This window comes from Pagrus major, chromosome 11, assembly GCF_040436345.1.
Source record: "Pagrus major chromosome 11, Pma_NU_1.0".
NCBI classification, from domain to species: Eukaryota; Metazoa; Chordata; class Actinopteri; order Spariformes; family Sparidae; genus Pagrus; species Pagrus major.
This window is the reverse complement of record NC_133225.1, coordinates 12,266,424-12,289,810: the sequence shown is the minus strand read 5'-3', so window position 1 is coordinate 12,289,810 and position 23,387 is coordinate 12,266,424. Positions and strand designations below refer to the sequence as shown.

General features: G+C 40.6%; 3 protein-coding genes and 1 non-coding gene across 5 annotated transcripts in view; all 4 read right to left on the bottom strand.

The window, feature by feature from the left end:
• unc13a (unc-13 homolog A (C. elegans)) overlaps positions 1-5,347 on the bottom strand; it is a 49,159-nt gene extending 43,812 nt beyond the window's left edge. Inside the window, exon 1 of the mRNA XM_073476613.1 lies at positions 5,326-5,347. Coding sequence (XP_073332714.1) covers positions 5,326-5,347 — 22 coding nt within the window. The remainder of the gene's footprint in view (positions 1-5,325) is intronic.
• Positions 5,348-7,246: 1,899 nt separating this feature from the next.
• On the bottom strand, positions 7,247-11,892 carry hmg20b (high mobility group 20B). 2 transcript variants are annotated; one of them, XM_073476281.1, is made up of 9 exons: positions 11,840-11,892; positions 11,357-11,458; positions 9,944-10,144; positions 9,539-9,659; positions 9,333-9,385; positions 9,174-9,240; positions 8,707-8,922; positions 8,266-8,398; positions 7,247-7,896 (listed from the first exon to the last, which is right to left on the bottom strand). In XM_073476281.1, exons 1-9 carry the CDS (start codon positions 11,885-11,887, stop codon positions 7,884-7,886), a joined length of 954 nt encoding a protein of 317 aa, XP_073332382.1. In that variant the 5' UTR covers positions 11,888-11,892; the 3' UTR covers positions 7,247-7,883. The 2 variants fall into 2 exon arrangements, with proteins under 2 accessions (XP_073332382.1, XP_073332383.1); XM_073476282.1 differs by having other exon boundaries at positions 7,783-7,896; positions 9,333-9,382.
• Positions 11,893-13,945: 2,053 nt separating this feature from the next.
• On the bottom strand, positions 13,946-20,977 carry LOC141005174 (elongation factor 2b-like). Its single transcript, XM_073476956.1, has 13 exons — positions 20,841-20,977; positions 19,566-19,780; positions 18,843-19,024; positions 18,344-18,555; positions 17,931-18,109; positions 17,639-17,744; positions 17,123-17,375; positions 16,750-16,945; positions 16,267-16,633; positions 15,754-16,107; positions 15,438-15,620; positions 15,141-15,273; positions 13,946-14,315 (listed from the first exon to the last, which is right to left on the bottom strand). The coding sequence occupies exons 1-13, from the start codon at positions 20,841-20,843 to the stop codon at positions 14,122-14,124; spliced, it is 2,577 nt and encodes an 858-aa protein (XP_073333057.1). The 5' UTR covers positions 20,844-20,977; the 3' UTR covers positions 13,946-14,121.
• On the bottom strand, positions 17,462-17,529 carry LOC141005471 (small nucleolar RNA SNORD37). The gene has a single exon (XR_012179863.1). It is a non-coding gene; the product is annotated as a small nucleolar RNA SNORD37 (small nucleolar RNA).
• Positions 20,978-23,387: the final 2,410 nt, after the last annotated feature.

Genomic DNA, 23,387 nt, shown 5'->3' with positions numbered 1-23,387 from the left:
GATCTCTGAGTCACAGGGCCAGAAGGACAGTTTGTGCAGGTGAGAGTAAAAGGTGATGCCATGGAGGAGAGCGGCCACATGCCTCGTCATCTCCGAACAATGTATTTGTATGTATTCCTGCGTGGCTGGGCGACAAGGGGTGCTGGATAAAAGGCCGAGCAGCACTGCTTTTTGTCTCACACAATAGATGAGGCTCCACTGAGGTGCCAGTGCCAGCTTCTACATGCAGGGACCTCTGAAAGTACCAGACTGACTTTTAAAACCAGTGACGTCAGAAGCCTATTCATTATTCATTCAATCAGACACCCTGCCGATGCCCAGCATCCCCATGTTCAGCAGTGAGGTATTAATATTCAGAGCTCTGTTTTTTTTAATCCCTGCTGATTGCATCTTTTCACTGATGTTACATTTTAGGAAAGAAATACAAGGAATAATTTAGAACCAATCTAATTGGACCACAACAACAAATTCCCAGCGCAAGTGTACATTTATAATGTGTGACCCACAGTCCAACACTCTGAAATAGACAGAACTAAACAAATAAACACTCCCTGTTAGCCGATCAAGCATCACCAGGGTGGCAAAAGCGATGATGACAAAGAAACACATTCATTCAGAGTCATTTTTCTTAGTGACAGCAGAGCTAGCATGATAATCAATGTGGACAAATTGGCTTCTAAAAATAGCGTCACCTCAGCAAACCCTTGTCCCTTGGATAATACTAATCACTTATACTTATCATTTAAACATCTCTCTGATTCATGAGGCAGGTGCCCGAGTGAGTGGTCTGGTGGAGCTTCTTAGCCAACTTCAAAGTAAAATCCCCTTTCTGATGATTTAGCTGCTGACAAGGCAGTCACGCCGGAGGGGTGAGGAGGGTGCTTTTCCAAGGAAGCACTGAATATTCATTTGACAAAGAGGCGTCCAAATGAGTTATTTTTTTACTTTAAACAGACAGTAAATGACAGATGCACCTTGGCTGCACCCTTGCCAACACTCTGTGCCATACACTGTCCTCTCCACACCATCCGCCAGTCATCGCTCCTCTCTCTCTTTCCCTCTCACTCCATCGCTCGCTCCTACAAGCTCCCCCTGCCATGTGGCGAGTATGCACGTGCGCTCCCTTTCTATCTCTTTCTCTCGTGCTCCATTAATCTCTCTGTGCAGCCGGATGCGGGCAGAGCGCGCTGCATCCCCAACACTAAAAATAACCACTTCAGTGTGACAGGGGTGGGGGGTGCCGGAAAGGGGGTGTGTGTGAGTGTGGGGATGGTGGGTGGGGAGGGGGGTGCTGCTTACAGCTCACAGGCATAAGACTAAACCACCATCGCTGCAGTTAAAGCACAGGGGGAATGAGTGAAGAGGAGTAGGTGAAAAAACGGAGTGTGATATATTTTCTGCAAACCCTCAACAGAAAGTACCTTCCACAGCAATTACAGAATCTCATTTTCTCTTTCTGTGCTGCAGAAAAATTTGACAAATACACTCACTCATGCCCCGGTGTAGAGGAGCTAAAAGGGGCTTTTTATTTCCTGAGGTTTTCCAATCAAAAGCTTTCAAAGAGCCTACAATTCAGAGCAATTACACCGACACCAGGAACAACAATATAAACCTGCAGGCAGGGGATGCAGTGAAGAGAAATCTGAAGATTATGACAAAAAAGGGAGAGAATTGACTCAAGTGCACAATTAAGTGAGAAAAAGTGACAAAGATTGAGAGGTTGTTACAGCATCGCTCACTCACTGCCAGAGAAAAATCAGTCACACACCTGCAGTATGCCTCCGGAAATATATCAATAATAGCAATTAGAATATGACACAATGGTAGTCACTGATGACTGACACTGCATTCATACAGACTACAGGAAATTTAATGTCATCATTACCACGTCCAACACGATATTATGCCATTGTCATCAAAATATTCTGAAAAGTTTAAAATAAAACGTAAAATCTCACTACAACATACTGCAATCACTTTACATTTAGTGAGAAAATAGTATAATTTATTCCATCACATCTATTTTTATGAAAAACAAAGAATCTTAAATAAGTAATAATAAATCACAAGGTCCTCCTGCACAAATAAAGTATAAATACATTTTGGTAACCTCATCTCCCTGTCGTACAATGTGCAAACCACCCTTACATCCATGGATGACAGACTGAGTAAAACCAATATAGGACTGTACGCCAGCAAAGTAAACAGCTTTTTCAAGTCACTCGTGAGGATATTCATGTTTATCTCGATGTACGATTATCCCGTTCAACTTATTGAGTTTTTTTTATCGTGATCCGTGACAAAATCTTTTTATTGTCCCATCCATAATACAGACTAACTGAAACATGTTAGACCTAGAATGGCACTCAGTAGAGCGCATACCTCAGCCAAGGCCCAACAGTCCTCCTTAATTCGATCAAGCCGATTTCAAGAACAAACTCTGCAGCCCTGTATCACTCTAAATTGTAAACTGCTGAACCATAATTTAAGCTCACCAGATCTAGAATCCACATCAACTCTTAGATACCAGCCACCTAAACACATCCTCCATCAAAGTTTCGTGAAAACCTGTTCAGTAGCTTTTGTGTAATCCTGTTTACAAACCAACCAACAAACAAAGATCACCTCCTTGGTGGTGGTAAATCTTAGAAACTGAAAACGTAAGTACAAGTATTTACTGCATTCCAAGGCTACATATAACACATATAACAGTGATCCTACAGTATATGCGGCCTTGGATTCATTAATCACATGATATGAATGCTACATTATCCGCTGTACTGTATATATTTCCATTAAAACACAACTGAACTTTGCTCCTAATTATTTCCAGACTCCCAGTTACCTAGTCATTATTACAATAACACAGCAGTGTGTTTGAAATGGTAATAAGACACAGAACCAGCCAAGGACAGCTTTGTGCTTAATTTCATTCAAATCTAATGTTGGACTTTCTGACTTCTCCTGCAGGAAATCTTCCATAATGATCTGAATACATACTGTATGTTAAATAGTTTTAAATAGATGTTTGGATGGTGCTGTGGTGAAAGAAGGTGACACTAATGAGGATGTCTCTCATGACTCACTCTGTTCTAAAGTTATGTGTGAATTGGCATCTCACTACAGGGGGTGACAGGGAGAGGCTGGTTGCCAGGTCTGAATACGCTTATGCAGCTTCTGTGGCACAAGCTATCATTTCAAAGGCTGCCTCTAACATCACGAGACATGGAAGTAGACCATGCACACATCTCGGATCACCGCAATGTTTATCGGCCCGACTCGTGTTACCATGGGGCTCATTCTTCTCAGAGCCACTGGAAAGAAATATAATATCAATATAAACCTAGCTGCAGGCCTATAATACTGTGTATAGAAACTAATGAGAAAATGCCAGCAGAGACCTGAATTACCATTGGGGTTGCTATGCCAACAAAGCTTCAGGACATAAAGGGACCACCAATGAGCCTGAATCTCATTCCTGACATCTGTGCAATCAGCTCGAGCACTGGTGCCAACAGTAAAGCAGCCTCTTTACAAACACTACAGGCCGGGACCAACCTCTCTGAAGAAGAAGCTTGAGGGAATCACCTTTCCATCATTTCTGCAGTGCTCCACGATAAATCAGGCAACACATTTCTCCAGTGTCCAGGAGTAGTAAATAAACGCAAACTGGTCTACAAGTCTCACAGTGCATGGGGCAAATGTGTTCTTAATTTGAGGAGTTATTAGGAAGCTGTTATTAACTGTCACAACGAGGGAAACTCACAGCAAGTCACTGAGGATTTTAGAAAGCAGCAGATTACTGTCTCTTCATAAGTCTGGGTGTTTTTGACGGTGTTTGAAGCTGTTGAGGAATGTTGTAACTTCTCCTGAAGAAGTTAAGAGGCGGTGTAAAAAAAACAAACAAACAAAAAACAAAACTTAATCACCCTAAAATTGGAGCATTTTTCGTTATTTTTGATGAAACTTTAAGCACAATTCCAAGGACAGGGATAAATGACAGGATCAGTATGTGTTGAATTGTGCTTTAACTTTTGGAGCCAAAGTGGAATCTGGGACTGACCAGAGGTTATTGAGAAGGTTACAGGAGATCCACAGGATAATGGTACTTCACTCCCAAGACATCTGCACAATCCACCCAGCCAGTTTCCCCTTAGACAGTTACGCAATTCAATTAAAATCATGTCCGACAGCAAAGGACTCAGATTTGATTAATTCGAAGAAATGCAGTCTTAATAAAGGGAAGTCTTCAGTCTTTCGCTCCTATTTGGAGCCCAAAACTCCAACGTGATCAATCAAAACCAACATATCTCTGTATCTTAGATACAACCACATATACTCTGCTTGAAAATGTTATTTTTTTTACAGCGACTGAATGACTTTTAAGAGCCTATCATGGATTCACTGATAAGCTCTTACATTTAAAACAGATGTTGGGTAACTTTCTACTTGTGTCACTTCATAGGCAACCTCATAGGTTGAGCAGAAAAAGACACATACACCTTCGATAACTGAGAGTAGACACTGTCATGACACAGATGAGTAGGGCCTGTTCATACAGTAGAAAACCAATTTGGACACAACTGAGGAATCTTGAATTATTCAGAGAGAGAACATGTTGTGGTTGTCATTATCGAGCTCAATCAATAGGAGGCATGTGGATTTAAGACTGCTGCACCCAATCGCGTCGCTTCAAGAAGTACCCTACTGTAAAGACACCCGCAGGCTACTGTACACGCCTTTTTTTTTTTTTTTTGGCTCCGCGCAATTACGCATGAAAACTGAGACGAAATGTCTGCACTGGAGATGATTTCTAATCAAAATGCTATCAGCTCTTTGACATGAAACATAAAAACACCCACCGCTTCTGTCACACGGGCACAAACTGAGAGTGGATTACATCTTGTTTTACTATGTTTGACAGCGGCTGCCAGAAAGCATACACCTACTCCATAAATCGATCCGGTTGTAGCGATGCCAGGTTTTTGTGAAACGAACACAGGCTGTCGAACAAGACTGTCGGCGTGAAATATTTTAAGGTGAATTACAGAAAAAAATTAATTCGATCAGAAACATGCAAAAGCTGATGTCAAGTATTCGCCTTATTAATTGAATTCGCATCAAACTGCCCTTTAGCAGATTTCAACATTACTGTGCAAGATGGCTATTCCAAAAACACTGATGTATGGATCGATATCTTCACAGGTAAATTCCTAAAAAGCTACAAAGAAAAGACTAGCAGCTACTGAAGCCGCTCGCACTACAGCAGGTTGAGGAAATTGGCAGCAAGTCGTGCCAAGACGCGGATTGTGAGTTTTCTCTTACCTCCAACACACAGCAATGACATTTCTTATATGCGCCTTTAGTCCAGGGTCCAGTTTTCTTCACCAGCTTCCGTAATTGAGCTAATCTGTGCGATGGATATACACCCTGTGAATGAACCGTCGGGGCTGGAGATGGAGAAGCCTGCCGTCGCCAGCAGGGACAGGGGCCTGGCAGGAGCTCGTTACGCTTCACAGAAACAAAAAAATCTTCCCACTTGGAGGGTGAGCGCCGGCGTCGCAAACCTCTCTTGTCTTTTTGATGGCTTGTCCGTCTAAATTCGAGCCTCTTGTCGCCCCCTCCTTCTCTCTCAGCTCTCCGCTCCCCAACACACAGCCATCTTGTTCAGCTTCAGCACCACCGCTGCTGTGGACAGCTCCTGGCAGTGACGTCAGAGCGGTGGGGGGGTGGAGATTGTCAAACACCTGATCTTTAGCCTCTCCCTCCATATTTTAAACACTCTAAAATGTCTGAGGAGATCCAAACTTGGTATCCTGAGATAATATCAGAACATGGAGGTTTTTTTTAGTGAAGAATATTGTGATCATTTATTTTTGCCTTCTTCTGAGGAAACTACTTCAGAGGACTTCTGGGTAATAATTAGCAGTGAGTCAGTGACAGCAGGAGTGTCAGTTATAATACCATCATGCTGTGCATCTTTAACAGAATCTCATCTGAAAGGCATGTTTTTAAAGGATAGGTTCATTCAGAAATGATAAATGTGGACATTATCTACTCACCCCCATGCTGATGGAAGGTCAGGTGAAGTTTCGTAGTCCACAAAACATTTCTGGAGCTTCACAGCAAAACAGCACTGCAGCATTCTCCTAAACATTCATTTGTCCCCCTGTCTGTTAAACTTATTAATAATAATAACTGCAGGTTCCACCTATCGTTGCATGTAAAGAGAGTTGTGTCGTTGCTTGTAAATTTTATACCAAGATGCGTATAGTTGGAGATGTGTGCTAACTTTGTTAAGTTTTAACAGTGTGCCTGACTTTGTGATCAACTTGCTTGGTTATTTTTATCACAGGTAATCTTTGCACATGTGCTCTTATTAATGTGTTTTCACTGTAATGTCTGTTTGATGCAGCAGGTCCCTTTATCTAAGACGAATTTGTCCCACAGGAGACAATTAAGTAACTTAACCTTCTTCTTTCTGATTTATGGCAGATTGCAACAATTGCTTTTGAGGCTGCATACTGCCCCAGTAATCATTTCATTTTTTACCTAGGGGGGCAAATGCACATAAATATTAAGAGGTGTGTGTCCAGTGTGTCCTCTCTGAAATCTATGCCTATGGTTATTAGGCTGCGTGCAGCAGGAATTCAAGAGTCTAAGATTTCTACATTTCACAGAGGACTGCTGCAGGGACGTTCCTGTAAGAAGGTAATGGTTAGACACGAGTGATGCAGGATTTAAGTGATACTTGACTGGAGCAGACAAACTGTTGGTGCATAAGTCAACAGACTACGGAAAAGTGAAACACATCATCTGTACCATAGTGTGACCGCAAATCGCATTGGCAAAACCTGAGCTAAGCTCAGTTGTATTAAACTGTGTTGCACATTAACCACAGGTCATCCCATTGTCATCATTCCAGTTTAAAAAGAAATGCCAATCACCAGACTAATATGACCTTTCACACTGGTCCAAGATTCAATGCTTTTATTTTTGTAGTTCAACAGCTCCCCCTGCTGGAATACCACATCGACTGCATCTTTACCTTCTGTCATTTGGGGTCAGGTCACCATCAGACGCTCACACAAAAGCATATTTTTCCAGTAACTTCTAGTGGAATCTAGCCATGCATATTTTAGAGGGGAAACCATGTTGTTTTGTGATCTGATTTAAACTTTAGTTGGGGCTTTTTAAATAATTACACATGGCTCACAACAATTTAAAAAAGGAATAACTGCACAAATTCACCTTTTGTTGGAAATGTTTTCAGTGTAGTTTAATGAACATTTCAGAAAATACAAATATACTTCACAAATATATAATAATATTCTGACACCATGTGAAACTGCTTGTCCATTTAACAACCCGCTGGTAAATCCAAACATGTATACCCCAACATTTTATTTCACCCTTTACATTTTTTCATGCACTCGATAACACTACGAAGTCCCCACCCACCAAATACCAAATGGTATTTACTGTAAACTCATAATAAACAGGCTCGTCTTGTTGGACAGGTCAGGGGCCTGTTGTAATTGCTAAAACTACACAACAGGGTCGCAGTCAATCCAAATTTATATGCGGTTCAGAAGATAAAACTACATGTAACGAAATTCCTGAACTGTTAAAAGCCTCAACAATGCCACACAGATTTACATTCACATAAACTAATGTGCATGAATACACGTATTCTGCAGAATACATATATTCATAGAGAAGAGGCATGTAGATAGGACTGCGTGTGTGGTATTTTTAAGTATTTGTACCCTTGTCTTTACTCTCCTTGAGATATCCACATGCTCTGTTGAATGGCACTGACTTGAACTAATACAACAGAGCCGGTCATGTGTCCCTGTGTTGCAGGATGAAAAGCAGTGTCCTCATAACTTCTCACTGGCAAAGACAAAAAAAAAAGAGAAAAAAAAATCACTTGAGAATTATATACAAAATTAATAGAAAACCCTGTTGGACCAATAATATGTGAATAATAAGAGACGTCTTTTTTTGAGACAATTTTCTCCTTGTCAGGCAGTTCAAGTTTTGAACACATCTTTGGTTTCACGGGTTAAGCATTTATCTGTGCCATGACTCGGAGGATTACTTACACTGCAAGACATATAAATGTATTACATAGTAGTATAGTGAATTAAAAAAATCAATCACACTCCTCCAGAGTCTGCACTAGACACACTTAATTATGGCTCCTGATCTCCATTTTTATGTTTTAACCCTACCAGGTTTTGTCTGAGAGACATTAGTTACCTGTCCAGATGAGAAAGGACTTCACAAAGCTGGCTGAGCAGGGCACGATGCTTGTGAGGGTTTCCCTCCAGCACTCCATTGAGACGACTCAGGTATGAGTCCAGGTTCCCAAGAGATGCTGTCTCACCTGTACCTGTTCAGAAAAGATACAGAAGAGTTCATTCTAAGTCCCCTCAAGGTGAAATATCATAGAATTTAAGCACTGATATGGCAATCCAATCCTGAGGGAAATAGGTGTTCTAAGCAGCTGTTGTTATAACCAGAAATCGAAGACTTACATGTACTGGTCATTTAACATTGCTAACATTATCAATGTATTTATACTATAGTATGAAACAAAATGAATCTAGCATGAAAATATTCTTGATGGCAAATACATTTTTCTAATATCCATCTGTCTACCCGCTCTGGCTAAATATAGCCAACTGAGTGCTGACTAACCTGGCAGGGGAACTGCTGACAGACTGTTGACCAGTGTGTGTTTAATCGACACCAAGTGTTGGTGCAGAGCCTGTGTTCGCTTCTCGTCCAGCCCCAGCTCAGCCTCCAGGCGCTCTTTAGCGTTGTACATGTCCTTAATGTGGCGCTGAAGCACTGCATTCTGCTCTTCAAACTCAATGTTTGCCTTACGAAGCCGGCGCAACTCAGCCTCTCGCGCTATACCACCGAGAGAGAAATAGAGCAGGATTTGATGAAAGTGTAAATCTTACATGATCTGTTTAAAGCTATATGGAATTTAATTTACAGTGAAATATCCTTTTAGATAGATAGATAGATAACTTTATTAATCCCCGAAGGGAAATAAGGTTATCATATCAAAGGTAATCATGCAGTTTTGTCTAAGCCATGTTAAGGGGGGCTTGTGATCTATCAGCATGATCATTTCCTGTTTCCAGTTCCTCTGTTACCTTTGTTCTGATCGAGGAACTCCTCTGTGAAGATAGGGATGTCGAATCTGCTTGAAAGGTCAGAAGCCTAATGGACAACATCAGACAACTCAGCTGTTTGAAACATTTGTAAAAATAAGATGCAGAATATACAGCGAGACGATATGATGTGTCATGTACCTTTGATAAAGACGACTCTGAACTAGTACTGATGATGACAGATGGCGTGTCTTCTGAAAGAGAAAATTGTAAGTGCTTCTTACAGCTCACAAGACACAGAGTAATAAAGTAGTACATAGGGAGTATCTTGCTATTTTCCCTGGGGATGTGGTGGTTATGCATGCATGGGCAATAACCAACATGACATATATTACATAAATTGTCACCTTTCTTGATCCTCTTGTCTTGTATCTTTGCGCTGGTGATCTGATAGGCCTCAGTCTGCTGATATTCCTTCAGCTCCTGGGCATACTGCATCTTCTCCCGTTCCGCCTCATCCAGGTAGCGCTGTCAGAGCACAAATAATGTCATGCTGCTTTACTGAGAAAAAGATTCTGTCTTGCTAATGGACAAGTGCTTAATTATGCATGTTATATGGAAAATGGTCATGTGGTACATTTTATCATAAAAAATGTTTGCCAGCACACACACGTTTCACAAATATTGCGCTGAGAAACACAACTGATGTGAAATATCCTTTAAAAATCAAATCAAACAACAGGATTTGATATCTTTAGAAAAGTAAACAAGGCAGATGATGATGCTATTTGCAGCAAAACTTGAATAACTACCTGTTTGTCATTCTGGGCTAACCGTGTCCACTCTGCTCCAAGTCTCTTGGTGATTTCTGGGAAAGGTAAGTCAGGGTATCGGGCCCGCATATGTTCTCTGCGTTCGTTCAGGAAGCGGACATATCCCGTCACTGGTGCCTTGGGACCATTTGGTAGCACCTTCTTTCTTTTCTTTCCCTTCGGCCAGCCTCTCTTCTTTGGCTGCAGAGAGGGGGAGCAACACTTTCATGAATGCTGGGACTGCTCACTCATCTGTAAAAACGATCTTGCTCAGTAGAAAACTACCATAATAACATACCAGGGTTGCAGCTAAAAAATGTTTTTGAATATCAGTTAATATGCAGATTATTTTCTCTATGAATCATTGGTTCTGTTAAATGTCAGCAAATACAATATAGGGAAAATGGCTTTTTTGTCTGACCCAAAGTCAAAACTCAAACTTGAATTTCTATTTGTCATATTGAAGATCAGCAAATCTTTACACTTGAGAAGCTGGAACCAGAGTTGTTGGGGCATTTGGATTAAAAAATAACTTAGAACAATTATTTAGTAATTGAAAATGTTTCCCATACTGATCTTGTGTTGATCCACGAGATACACTTTACTCTGCAATAAATCCTACCTCGTGAAGGTTATACCGTGAGGTATTTGTTTCAGAGAAGTGTTATTTTTACTTTATGCTCACTTAAGAGGCTGTAGTTAGTGGTGCTGCAGAATTGTATTACATAAAAGTGAGGTTATTTCTTTTCAATTCCCCATTTTATTTATTAACACTTTGTCCTGTTATTTTGTTTTTTCTACTATTCTGCTCAGCTGTTAACAGGACATTGCCATAAAAAAGCACATATGCTGTATACCCTGTATAAAAATAAATGAAATACATATGGCAAAGAACAACATCTACCAGGGCTCATCTATCCCAAATGCATTTTATGTAGACAACTAATTACAGTAAACTTAAATAGGAGGAGTGTATGCTGAACACTGGGTATTAATGCAATGACAGTTGTAAAGTTGAGAGATCTTTGTTTTATTGACGTGATGTGTTTTGTTTTTGTTTTTAATCCTGTGGACATGTTTGTGTTTGTATTTTACTGGGTGAGACCAGAGACAATTTTCCTGCTCCGGCTGGACAATGAAGTTATTCTATTCTTTTCAATACAATCATTCGTCCCCTCCTGCAACATTATAACCTTTGTGAATGCAGGATTTATTGCAGGGATGTTGCAATAGTGTGAATAACCTTTAGCTACCAAAGACAATAATGGATAGTAAACAGTTTTATTCCTGAAACAAAGTGATCAATCACACCTTTACTTGCCAAACTTGACAGCCTTATTCCTTCAACTAAGGATGCACAATCAAAGCAATTTACACATCGTGCTGATCCTGGTCGGATGCAGGAGGACTCACCTCTTCTTGTGGTTGTTCTGCTGAATGTGAAGGTCTGGGCTGATGTGAAGCATCACTCTGCTCTTGTTTGATCCCTCCCATGATCTTCGCCCGTGCAACTGACTATGAACGTATAAAAACGGTCTTATTCCGTTAGGGTTATGCCAAGGGAAGACTTCGGTGTTGAATAACATAGAGGAAGCTGTACATAAAGATGCGAACACTAGTAAATTTCAGCATTATTTCCCCCGTAGCTCTGCCGCTTGTTAAGCTAACCTGACTGCTAGCAGCTCAGAGCGGCTAACTGTTCGCTCTGTGCAGTTCTCACACACAACGGGCAATATCCAGACACAAAAAAGGCAAAACAAAGCGCTTACTTTTCCCAAGGAAATATTAAATACAGGAAAATATATATCAGTACATACAGTAATGTTTATTCACTTAGAACAATAGCAATTTTGTAGAATTAGTCGTACTTTTTGGGATAAACGTCTTCTAACTCACCCGATAATGAATCCCTCGGCCAAACAGGAAGAGAACGCTGCCTGTCATCTGATTGGTCGGCGCGGAGAGTCATGATTGGTTGTTTGGATATCCCCCTATCTGACCCCCCCCCCTTAAAGGATTGCATAAAGTAGCACAAAAGAGAAATACTCAAGTAAAGTACAAGTACCTCAAAAGTATACTTTTATACAATATAGTGGTAAGTAGTTAATTTTACTATTATTATTTTACTGTCCCTAATGACTTTAACTACTATGAAATCCCCGAATGACTGTAAAAGCTAGAAGTACAAAAGCGGCATAGTCTGTTTGAACTTTGTCATATTTATATTTTATTTATATATTTATCATGTATCCCTTTATCATATTAATAAGGTGTATGTTAACATTCACCCCATTATTCACTTTATTTAAGTCATTTGTATTCTACATTTTATAAATAGTACTCCCATATGACTCTAGTCTACTTGATGTTGTGTTATATTTATGGTGACACTGAGGTTTACCCTTGGGAGATTAATAAAGTTTTTCATATCGTATCGTAATTGTTTCCATGATACTTGGGTAACGTTTGATTAAAAGGCACGAGCTTCAACACGCCGAAAACACGTACCCACCACCAACAGCTGTAGTCCACCTGCGTTTTATTTTGAAAGTCTACACCGGTAGTGGTCGTTTGCTATTATGCTTTCATTGACTACCTGGATATGGTGCTTGTCGTGATCGTTATAATAAATGTTAAGTGCCAGGTGCTTTGGAAAGTTAAGAATCATGTGAGTTTACTGCCCTCCACAGGTCACAGAGTGGAACAGCATCTGGAGGAGAAAACAGTCTTTCTGTATTGCTTGAATTAATTTTCAAGTATGATAAATCAGGGTTTAGATTTATTACATTTGGATTTGTGGATGTGACTTTCTTCTTAGAAGAATTAGATTAATAATCTTATTTTCTTTGATTTTTCTATGACTTCATCTTGGAAAAAGCCAGGGTTACTGCACACTTATGGTAAATACTTTCAGAGCACAGCGATGACACTTAAAAAAATCAGAAAACAAACCTTTTGACAATATCATGAAATAAACATACTCATTGATCCCCGTGAATATGATTGGCTGTTACCTATCAAATACGATTCTTGACAATTAGTTCCCGATATTGATTTGCAAGGGCAGATCAGAATAAGCCTACAAATAAAAGGACAGCAATGGTTGTGGATTGCCGGCTCCACCCATCTTTTTCAAAACAGATTATTGACTACAAACCTAGAAGCATGAAAAGGGCAATATGGTAGATAATACCATATTATATTGTTTTTAGGCTACAAGGGTACAGTCAAAACCGTTTTATCTTGAAAGATTATCTTGTTTGAGTCACTTTAGCCATCTGCTCATGTCATGTCTGGGAAACATTTGAGACAAAGTTCAGCTTGTTTGGTTATGGGGTGCCACAAAATCAAATTACTTGGCCTACCTTTTTACACTAACAAAAGATCTGGTGGTAACCATCAAAAAAAATTTAATATTTGTCTCGTAGACATTTTATGGCAATTGTTCGCCTTTGTTGTTAGTGTATACCAGTATCTTCTCAAACAGGTCTACAAAATATCAAACTGACAATTGTCTATCAAAATACCAGTGAGAATCATTTGTTTTGTCTCAAGACTCGCCTTACAATGAGAAAAAAAAATTAACTGTATACCTGCAAATGTTTGGCAAAAAGAGCTAAACTAAACTCATAATGAAATGCATCTCTGGTAACCTTGTCATTTTTCCTTTAGGTCTCTGCCTATTCACCCAACTCCTGCATCTTCAGAAGGACGACAACGGAATGAAATCGCAGATTTTGTTTCATCCACAAAAAAAAAAAAAAAAAAAAAAATAGATTTGACCACACCGCAAAAACCCTTGCCACATACCAGTGAACAAGATGGTCTTATGCTCCCATTATGGAAATATTGTAAACCTTGTTGTGTCAGCCAAGACACTTCAGCAGTCTGACTTGCTTCATCAGTACAGCTGTCCTTAAAATCAATTCATTTGAAATCAGGAGTGAAAAAGTCTAAAAGCTTTCACATGATTAGCCCCATAAAGAAAATAGCCTGAACCAGTAGTTTTTATTTTCCTTTATTTATTGTTTACAATTTTTGTAGGTGTTTATTCATTATCGTCAATCCTTTTGGCAAACATTAGTGCTCACTGTTCTGTACAGTCCGGTCCCACAATGTAGACATAATTTGTTGGGAAGGGGAGGAATGAGGCAAAAGCCACGTGGGGTCCCAAGCTTTTACAATTTGTCCAGGTAGTTGTCCAAGGCTGGGATACCTTCCTTGAGACCCTTACGTTTGCGTGTCTCGGTCACAACCACACCGGGCTTGGAGGCGGGGTCAGTTGGGTCTCCAGCGAGGATCTGCCAATGGTCAAACACACACTGTGGGAAGGCCTGGCCACCAGTGTTGGAACGGAGGTCAGCTGTGAAACCTGGGAACAGACAAAGCAAAGTATGTTTCAATAACTTCCATTACCTCATGGGTAAAAAGTGGAACAAATGTGGAAGACGACATTCATTTTCCCCTCTAGTCAAAAAGGGGCTTTTAATATCACATAGGTATGGCTTCCCAGCCTGGGTTTGTAGGGTACAAAAAGATGTGAATGTCTACAAAACACGCATAGTTATATGATTGGTCCATTTTTTTTATAAAGACAAAACTTACCGACCACAATTTGTCCATTACTCATACAACCCACTGCACTGGGAACATTTTTTCATCTACCATTTCCAAGGCTTTTAAACATTTGTGGACTGTTTTAAGTCTGTAAGGTTCAAGTAAAATTACACTGAGCACCTCATCTTTTTCCTTTTTGACATGGTCATTAAGTAGTAGCTCCCCAAGTTAAACTATCTAGGTACGTGTTGCATTAGAGGCAAGGATCTTGGGTTGCGACAAGTTCCTTGCAAGTTAAATAAACTTAAGACCACTTCTATGATCCAACTGAAAACAAAAGCAGCCCTAGCCCTGTCAAAACATTTGGGACAGGAAGTCTGTCAGCTACAAGAATACAAGACTTGACCACAAACAGGTGAGTGAAATTTTAGTGTGATAAAACTTCAAACAGCATTTTTGAATAACTAATCTCCATATGACTCAATCTATGGCTTTAATCTCTTTCAGATAGAAATGACATTAGTTTTGCTAACTGAAGTTAATAAAATGCTGCCCTAATAAGTCAGACTAAGCTAAAACGTCAAGCAACAAAATTAACACTGGCTGCTCTGCCAGAATCCCTTGTTAAAAGACGACTTACCAAATGACTCCATGACAGGCAGGTAGGCCTTGGTAAGGCGCATCGGTGTTCCCATGACACTGAGCTCCTCAATCACATGACCACGCCTTCTGTTCAACACACCATAGATTCCACCGACTGCTGCTGCAGGACACTGCAAAGTAGACAAGAGATTTTGAGTCAAAGAAAATTGTTTGTGAAAGCAAAAGTCTGATTGTCTGAGCAACGTCAAAATTAAAGAAAGGTTTATTCCTAAGGCTAAACTCTGCTCAGGTAACTAGAAGAAACAATACAGACTACATCTCCAGTGACACTTACCTGGACCTCCACCAGGTAGACAGGCTCCATCATTCTGGGCTCAGCTGTGAGCTCGCATGCGTACAGAGCTCTGCGAGCTGTGGGAATAATCTGACCACCACCACGGTGAATGGCATCTGTATGCAGGGTCACATCATGGATGTCGAAGCGAATGGCCCTCATGTTCTCTTCACAGAGGACACCCTAAAGACAACACAGAGGCACCAATTGTAAAGGAAATATAAGTATATACATTGATCATTGGGTGGAAGAACATACAATGATTTAACTTGATAGATTTTAGTGGAACTCAAGACCATTTTAGCTGACCACTTACCTCCTTGACTGCCCACTGGAAGCCAGCCACAACACTATCCTTGATCTCATTAAGGTACTGCACTCCCTTGGTGACGTCCACCAACATGTTGGGGCCAGTTCCATCAGGTCCAAAGCACCAGATCTTTCTGGCCTCACCGACATCCCAATCATACTTGTCAGCGAGGTAGCGGGCACGGGCCTTGAGCTCTTGGCGAGCGCTAACGTCACCCTTCTCAATGTCCTCAGGCAGGCCCTCTTCAAGGGGACGGGCCTTCATGAACAGACGGTTGTGCTTGTTGGGTGACTTAGACAGACACATAACACTGGATTCTGCAGACACGGTCTCTCTGTAGGACACCACTGGATCAGATTTCTAAAAGAAAACAAGTGTCAATGCAGAAATGTTCACCTTGAGGGATAAAATAAAGACATCTTTTATCCATTTGATTTATATAGATTTTACATTAAACTCATTGGTGTAAATGGGTTTTTACTGAAGAACATCAGTTCACTCAATAGTTGCTTTAATCACCTTGAGTGGAATGCAAGCATGATCCTCCTCCAGATCCTTCAGACAAATCTCCAGATGGAGCTCTCCAGCACCAGCGACGATATGTTCTCCAGATTCTTCAATGATGCACTGCACCATAGGATCAGACTTGGACAGACGCTTCAGACCCTCTACCAGTTTTGGCAGGTCAGCAGGGTTTTTAGCCTCCACAGCAACCCTCACCACAGGGCTGACACTGAACTTCATCACTCTCATGTTGTGTGCTTGCTCGAAGGTGGTGATTGTTCCGGTCTTGACGAGATACTGGTCCACTCCAACCAGACCCACGATGTTACCACATGGCACATCTTCAATGGGCTCAACATAACGACCCATCATCAAAATGGTCCTAGAAAAGACCAACACAGTTAGATGTGACCAACATCTGATAAATTTAATACACATACCCAATACCAGCCAATACATATCTAGTTATTGATCGATAGTCCAAATGTTGCAACCAACCTCTGAATCGGCTTCAAGTAGAGGTCGTCCTTCTTTCCAGGGACATAGTTTGGACCCATAATGCGCACTTTCAGACCAGTGGAGACAGACCCAGAGAACACACGGCCAAATGCATAGAAGCGACCCTTGTCATTGGTGGGGACCATCTTTGAGATGTACACCATCAAAGGAGCCTTGGGGTCACAGTTCTTGATACCTGATTAAAAACAAAAAATGGACAGTTTGACTCCAAGAACCACAACAAATCCAAGCCACATCTGCCTCGCTGCCCTGCCAAGGTATCCCCAAGAGGAATTGCTGAAATCATGCATGTGCTGTGGATGTTACAACCTTCAATTCCTGTTCATGATCAAAACTAAGGTAAATGTCATACCCATAGCAGCCTCATCATCGGGGGGTCCTTCATAAAGCAGGTCACAACGGTACTTTTGGGCAGTGACGGGGGAAGGCAGGTGGATGGTGATCATCTGCAGAAGAGCCTCTCCTGCAGGCAGCCAGCGGCGCATCACAGCCTTCAGAAGAGGCTTGCCCTCCTTTTCCTTGTCTTCAGTATCCAACTTGACTTCCAGCTTCGTGATCAGTTTGGCGGTTTCGTCCTTCTTGAAGTTCATGATGGCATCAAACACCTACAATGGAAGTCATTTTGAATTAGTAGGCTGCAATTTAACACGGCCCAGCCAAGAAAGTTTCAGTAAACCAACTTTTGTGCCCTTCTCAGACGGAAAAATATCATCACTGGTTACTCAGGTCAAAGTGAAGAATGTTTAAGTCATCACTTTCAGGCACACAGTTGAGTTTGAACAAAAAACATTTGCCGACACTCAATTACCCAATTAGGAAATGTATGTCTGTGCTGAAGAACATTTAAATAAACTCCAAATCTTGTTACCTTGAAGATGGGGTCCAGGATGAGGGCAACAAAGGTGCGGGGGCACTTGGTGCCGTCAGCTCCTGTAGGACTCTTCAGGAACTTTCCATTGCTCTGGTCGAAATACCTTGAGTATACAAACATTGTGTTAAGATTTACCAATACAGCTGTCAGACAAACTTCTACAAACATTTTAAAACAAGTCATTTTCTATGCTTAAATCCATCTTATATGTGCATCTTACCCCTCTGCATCCCATTCCCCAATCACATGTGCTTTCATTTGCTAATCAAGCTCTGCTTAAGAGACTCACCTATCACCCCACAGCTTCCTCATCATGTCTTCCACCTTCTTGCAGTGCTCAGCTGGTGACATCTGGGTGTTGCCCTTGGCAGCAAACTTGGCTGCATACATCTCAGCAAACTGCTTCAGGGTGAAAGCCCAGCCATGGAGTCCAGAGCCAAAGCCAACAGTTCCCATGGTTGGATCGATCTAGGAGAATTCATGACACCACATTAGGATATCAGTACGAATGAGAATCTTTAAAAGAAATTTATTTAATCATGTTGATAATTGATGAGTATTTTACTTTAGACAAAAGCTTAAAGAAAAATATTGATTTTGAGTCTCCTTTCAGGGGCTTTTATCCTGCAAATTCTGCCAGATGTTTGAAATTTACTGTCTCAGGGTAAAGCAGAGTTCAAAGTGGTTCAGGAAGCCACTCACCTGGAGGTTGCCCATAGGTCCATCCTCATCTTCTCCATAGGTGGAGATGATGACGTTGACCGACTCAACAATACGCTGGAAAGTCTGGTAAAGGTCTTCAGCTTCAAGCTGCAACTCCAGTAAGGCACGGTCCATCTTGTTCATCATCAGGACTGGCTTGATGCGCTCACCAATGGCCTGACGGAGCACTGTCTCAGTTTGCACACAGACACCTGGCAGGGATACACAATGATAGTTTAATGTACAGAAAGGTGATCAGGTTGTCAGTCCAATTTCACACTATTTGTCTGATTGTTAACATATCACTTCTGATTATTTTGTAAATTAGCACCTCAGGTTTTCCTGCTGCACATGCATTTAAATGGAACAAGCTTCTCATAAGAAAAACATTCGAGATATTTTTGGAGTCAATTATGATCAAACTACCTATTAGCCAAGACAAGCATATATTCTGCATTAGGCATTTATGTTGCTGAGGATTGGTCAGCCATGGCCTTACCAGACACACAGTCCACCACAACCAGGGCTCCATCAGTGACACGGAGGGCAGCAGTCACCTCAGAGGAGAAGTCAACGTGCCCTGGTGAGTCAATCAGGTTGATCAAGAAGCCATTGCCATCCTTGGCCTGCTTAATGAAGGCCAAGTCATTATCGCCCAGCTCGTAGAACAGGGAGATGGCGCTGCAAGTTGGAACAATTTGTTAGACAAAGTCAGATGTCAAAATAAAAAATGCCACTTAATGTGTTCTTCCTCCCAATCGAGGAATGCCATCCAAACAGTTTCCTATTCACAAAAGGTCTTCCATACAATGCTTTACAATATAGCACTGACGAAACCTAATGACTTCCCAAATGCAAGTTTTAGAAATCTGCCAATTGGTTTTTATACTTAACAGTAGTAGAATAGCAGAACAGTAGTTAAAGTTATGTTGATATTCAAAACAAACAGCATACTTTGCTAAATCTTAAGCCATGACATAACCACATGTGTGATTTAGAGTAAAAGCAAATCCACTTAGACAACTATTAGGTGTTGGAACAAATTATCACTCAAGCGTGTTTTGACTAAATTGGGAAGGTGCTGCATGAACAAAAAAAAAAAAAAAGTATGCCCACACCACCATTTATGTTAATCATCTGCTTGCTACAAAACTCTACACTGCAAACACAGTAGAGATGAGACAGTATAAGAGTGCAGTTGCAAATATGACTAGACACTTACGTAGACTTGATGGTGATACAACGTTCCTGTTCATCTTTCCTTGTGTCTGTGAAACGGGTCTCTCCAGCACGAGCTGAGGCAATGATGCCAGCCTTCGACACAAGCGAGTCTGTCAGGGTTGACTTTCCGTGGTCTACGTGCGCAATCACAGACATGTTACGGATGTTGGCCTTCTTGTCCATGATGGCACGGATCTGGTCTACGGTAAAGTTCACCTGAGGGGGCAAAATCAGGTTAGTGCATTCACGAAAAGAGAAAACACAAACAAATCAGTGCACACGTAGCAAAAGAGTCTTAAAATACATTGGCTGTGCATCTTCCAGTTTTTATAACTTACGGCCACGGATTATCATATTGTCATTTGTTTAGTGCGCACACGATTGTTATTTAACTTGGCTTCACACTCACTGCCCCCACAGCTTATCGAAAATTGCTGCTGACGCAACGTTAACTGTGCTGCACTTCCACCAGGGCGTTGTGTCCGCCATCAGCATCACATCAGCTGTGACGTTACCGTCATCTACACTGAGCCGAAATATATAACAGCTCCCTGTCGATGTTTCACAGTACAGCCGGTGAACAACTGATATTTTGACTAAGATGACAATTGAATAATAGTTGGTATAAATACGTTGAACCAAGTTAATAGCCGGCACGGTGTGTCGGCTCTTGTAGGCCACGTGTACAGACTTTGACACTATGCTAGATGCTAACACTGGCTTGAAAGCTAAACTAGCCGGGCGGGCCAGAAACGCTAAATGCCGGCAAGTCATCCCCCCCCCTCTACCCCTTACAACGTCAAACTCATATCGCTAACCCTACACCCAGACTGCCTTTTTTAAATACGTGTGTCCTGGTACAACTACGTTCATCTTGATCTGAGCAAGAAATTCAAAGAAAACACCCAACGTTGGATTACAAAACGGCCACCAATGGTAAAAGTTAGCTAACAGCACTGGCTCCCAACGTCAGCCATTTCAACCTGTACAAAAGGGCCGACCGGCATATCGCCTTTTCAGAACATGTTTTAAAAGAGGTAAAAAAGCCAAGAATTCAGCAACAATTCAGAAGTTTATTCCTTTAATTACATATAACGGATAACGTTACAGACAACGAAATGGCTGCCATTTTGATCAAAGCCCGATCCATAGATATGACAAGCAAGTAGCATAGCATCCGTCAAAGTGTCCATGCAAAATTATAAATACTAACGTCGAAGGCACCTTGTGTGTCCCACAACTCATTAATTACTCAGAAAAAATGAGAGAAACTCACCATGTTGGCGGATGGTTTTGGATTCGCTTAGTGGCGAAAACAGACAGGAAATTTTTACGCTGCCCACCTCACGAGGGCATAGGCAGGGAAGAGGCCGCTGACGTCAGAAAACAGGGCTTTATAATACGTGCGTCATCCCTGTGCGTCGTCACGTACAAATGTCATTACGCTGCTTCTGCTCGTGATCACAAGTTTGCTTATCGAAGGAATCGAAGGAGCCCGAAGGAGAAGTCCAATATTAATTTAAAACACGACGGCCATTAATAATGAAACAGCAACAAAGCATTTACTCGCTGTATCCAGAATTTGGTGAACACGAGGCATCAATAGCTTTAAAACATGCTTTTTTTGTTGTTGTATATCAATAAATATAACGTGTAAATTACAATTTTTATATGATTAATTTATAGGATATGCTCCAATAAGAAAGAGAAGGAATGGCTTGCCTAGAAGCCAAACTGAACTCTCCCCAATTTACAATACTGTATGTCTTGTTTAGCTTCAGACACCAGGGGCTTTCTTTTATGATGCAATTAAATAAATTGCCTGACTTTAATTTTTTACAGAATAATCCTTTTCCAACCATGAAATTCCACATATTGGTCATGGAAAATAATAAGGTTCCTGGATTTTGCTGTATCTCCTCATATTTGTTTTTATTTTTTATATCTTTCACTGAAATAAATGCAAATATCAAAACATAAAACTCATATACAATGCAATGAGCTGAGTTACATTCCATAAACAAATGTAAATTGCATTTGCTGGGATATTTTGACCAGGAAAATGCAATCACTAATCAACTGAAAGACAGAAAACCTATAATACTACACTTTCAGATATTTAACACACTTTTGTAACTCAGAGTCAGTGAAAGAAATGTATTTTTAGCATGGGGTTATACTACAAAATGCCTGAATTAAACAGGAGGCTCACATGCCTTTCCTGTTTGGAGTGTTTTGTCTCCACATTTTAAGACTTCCTTTTTTCCCTCCTCCTCTCCACCAGGGGGCTCGTAGTCCATTCTGGTGAACATAGTGGCATCATAAAGTCCTTAAATGACCTTAATATAAGTTGAAAGTATATTGGATATGCATGTTCTGGTCATCAGGTGCTGGTGGCCTGCTGCAAGTCCCTCACTCCAGTTTAAAATGTAGATTATAATATTCATAACTAATCTTTTTCCTCAATAAATTGGCAGTAATCAAATCTCAGTACTAAATGTGTAAAATGGGCACTTATAATGTTTTAAGTGACTCAGATCTGCATAGAAATAGGCAGGATTCTAGAAAAGGTAATCTGTCAGTGGTGGTCTACTATGATTGAGAGGCACATAATGCACCATTTACTCTACTGTATTTATACTGTATACCAAGCTGTAGATAGGTTTTTTACACAAAATGTCATCAACAAATAAATCCTGATGTATTATCATACATCATGCTACCCAGCAGCATCAAAATTAGCTCCTACTTTAACAGTTACAGCACTGAAGTCATGCTTACACATAAATGCATCATAAATGCAGTGATATTTGCCGTGTTATTCTAGAATGAGAATGCAAAATGTTACCGCATTTTAATCAGATTTTTGTTGTTTTTTCATTTGCCATGAATGATAATATGTGTTTCTTGTCCAGTACAATAAATCAACCATGTCAGGGATTACATTCTTCTATCCAGCAATCTTTTCTTTTTGATCACGTACTGCACCTGTTCCGTAGTTAATCCCTGTACTTTGCCTTCTCTGGCAAAAAAAAGCAAATGGAAATGAATTGCTTCATAAATATGAAAAAAAAAACATAATTATCAGCACAAAATGATTATGAAACAATATCAATGCTGCATTATGAAAGAAAACACTGGCCAGAAACTGTTACATGTGGTCACACATGGAAGTGGGCGGCAGACCAGGAATCAAAAATGTGGTTCAACAGATCATTTAAATGCTGGAAACTGTCCCAAACCTATCCTGCTGATGAAAAACAAAAATGTTGTAGTGTTGTGTTGGGCCAGATATTTCATTTTGTCATTGTCAGATTCTTCACAACATGTCTTATTATATTTTTCCAGCAGATGGTGCCCCAGCTTAACTTCCAGAAACTTCAGCTTCCAGCACTCCAGTCCCATTAAACTCAGGTACTGAACTGCGCTATTGAGATGATCATTTCATGCTTTACTGAATGAGGCAGTGATTATGTTGCACTCACAGAGGTGTTTAAGACAATTAGACAAGGTTAACAATACTTTTCATCATGGTATCAATGCAATCAATGTGAAATCCTGATAGATGTCTTCTTTGATCGTGCTGGAATTATTACACCATTCATTTCAGGTTAAACTAGTCTGACTAAAAGAAACAAGGTCAATCCTGCATTTTACTCCTGTTGCTTTAATTGGACCCTGTTTGTTTTATAATCAAGGCTTTCTCCAACTCTGTGGCTCTCAGTGATGGAATGTAATCAAGTAGATTTACTCAAGTACTGCCCTTTAGTACAATTTTTACTTTACTTGAGTGCTTCCATTTTCTGCTACTTTATACGTCCAC

What these genes read in the sequence shown, in the direction of transcription:
- hmg20b (XM_073476281.1), bottom strand. Translation starts at nt 11,887, where the DNA reads ATGACAGGCAGCGTTCTCTTCCTGTTTGGCCGAGGGATTCATTATCGG. An exon ending in CAGAGTCGTCTTTATCAAAG is followed by an intron (nt 9,241 to 9,332) that starts GTACATGACACA and finishes GTTGTCCATTAG; the next exon opens with GCTTCTGACCTTTCAAGCAG. An exon ending in GTTCCTCGATCAGAACAAAG is followed by an intron (nt 8,923 to 9,173) that starts GTAACAGAGGAA and finishes TCGGTGGTATAG; the next exon opens with CGCGAGAGGCTGAGTTGCGC.
- LOC141005174 (XM_073476956.1), bottom strand. An exon ending in CGATGATGAGGCTGCTATGG is followed by an intron (nt 16,946 to 17,122) that starts GTATGACATTTA and finishes GTTTTTAATCAG; the next exon opens with GTATCAAGAACTGTGACCCC. An exon ending in TCTACCTGGTGGAGGTCCAG is followed by an intron (nt 15,274 to 15,437) that starts GTAAGTGTCACT and finishes TCTACTTTGCAG; the next exon opens with TGTCCTGCAGCAGCAGTCGG.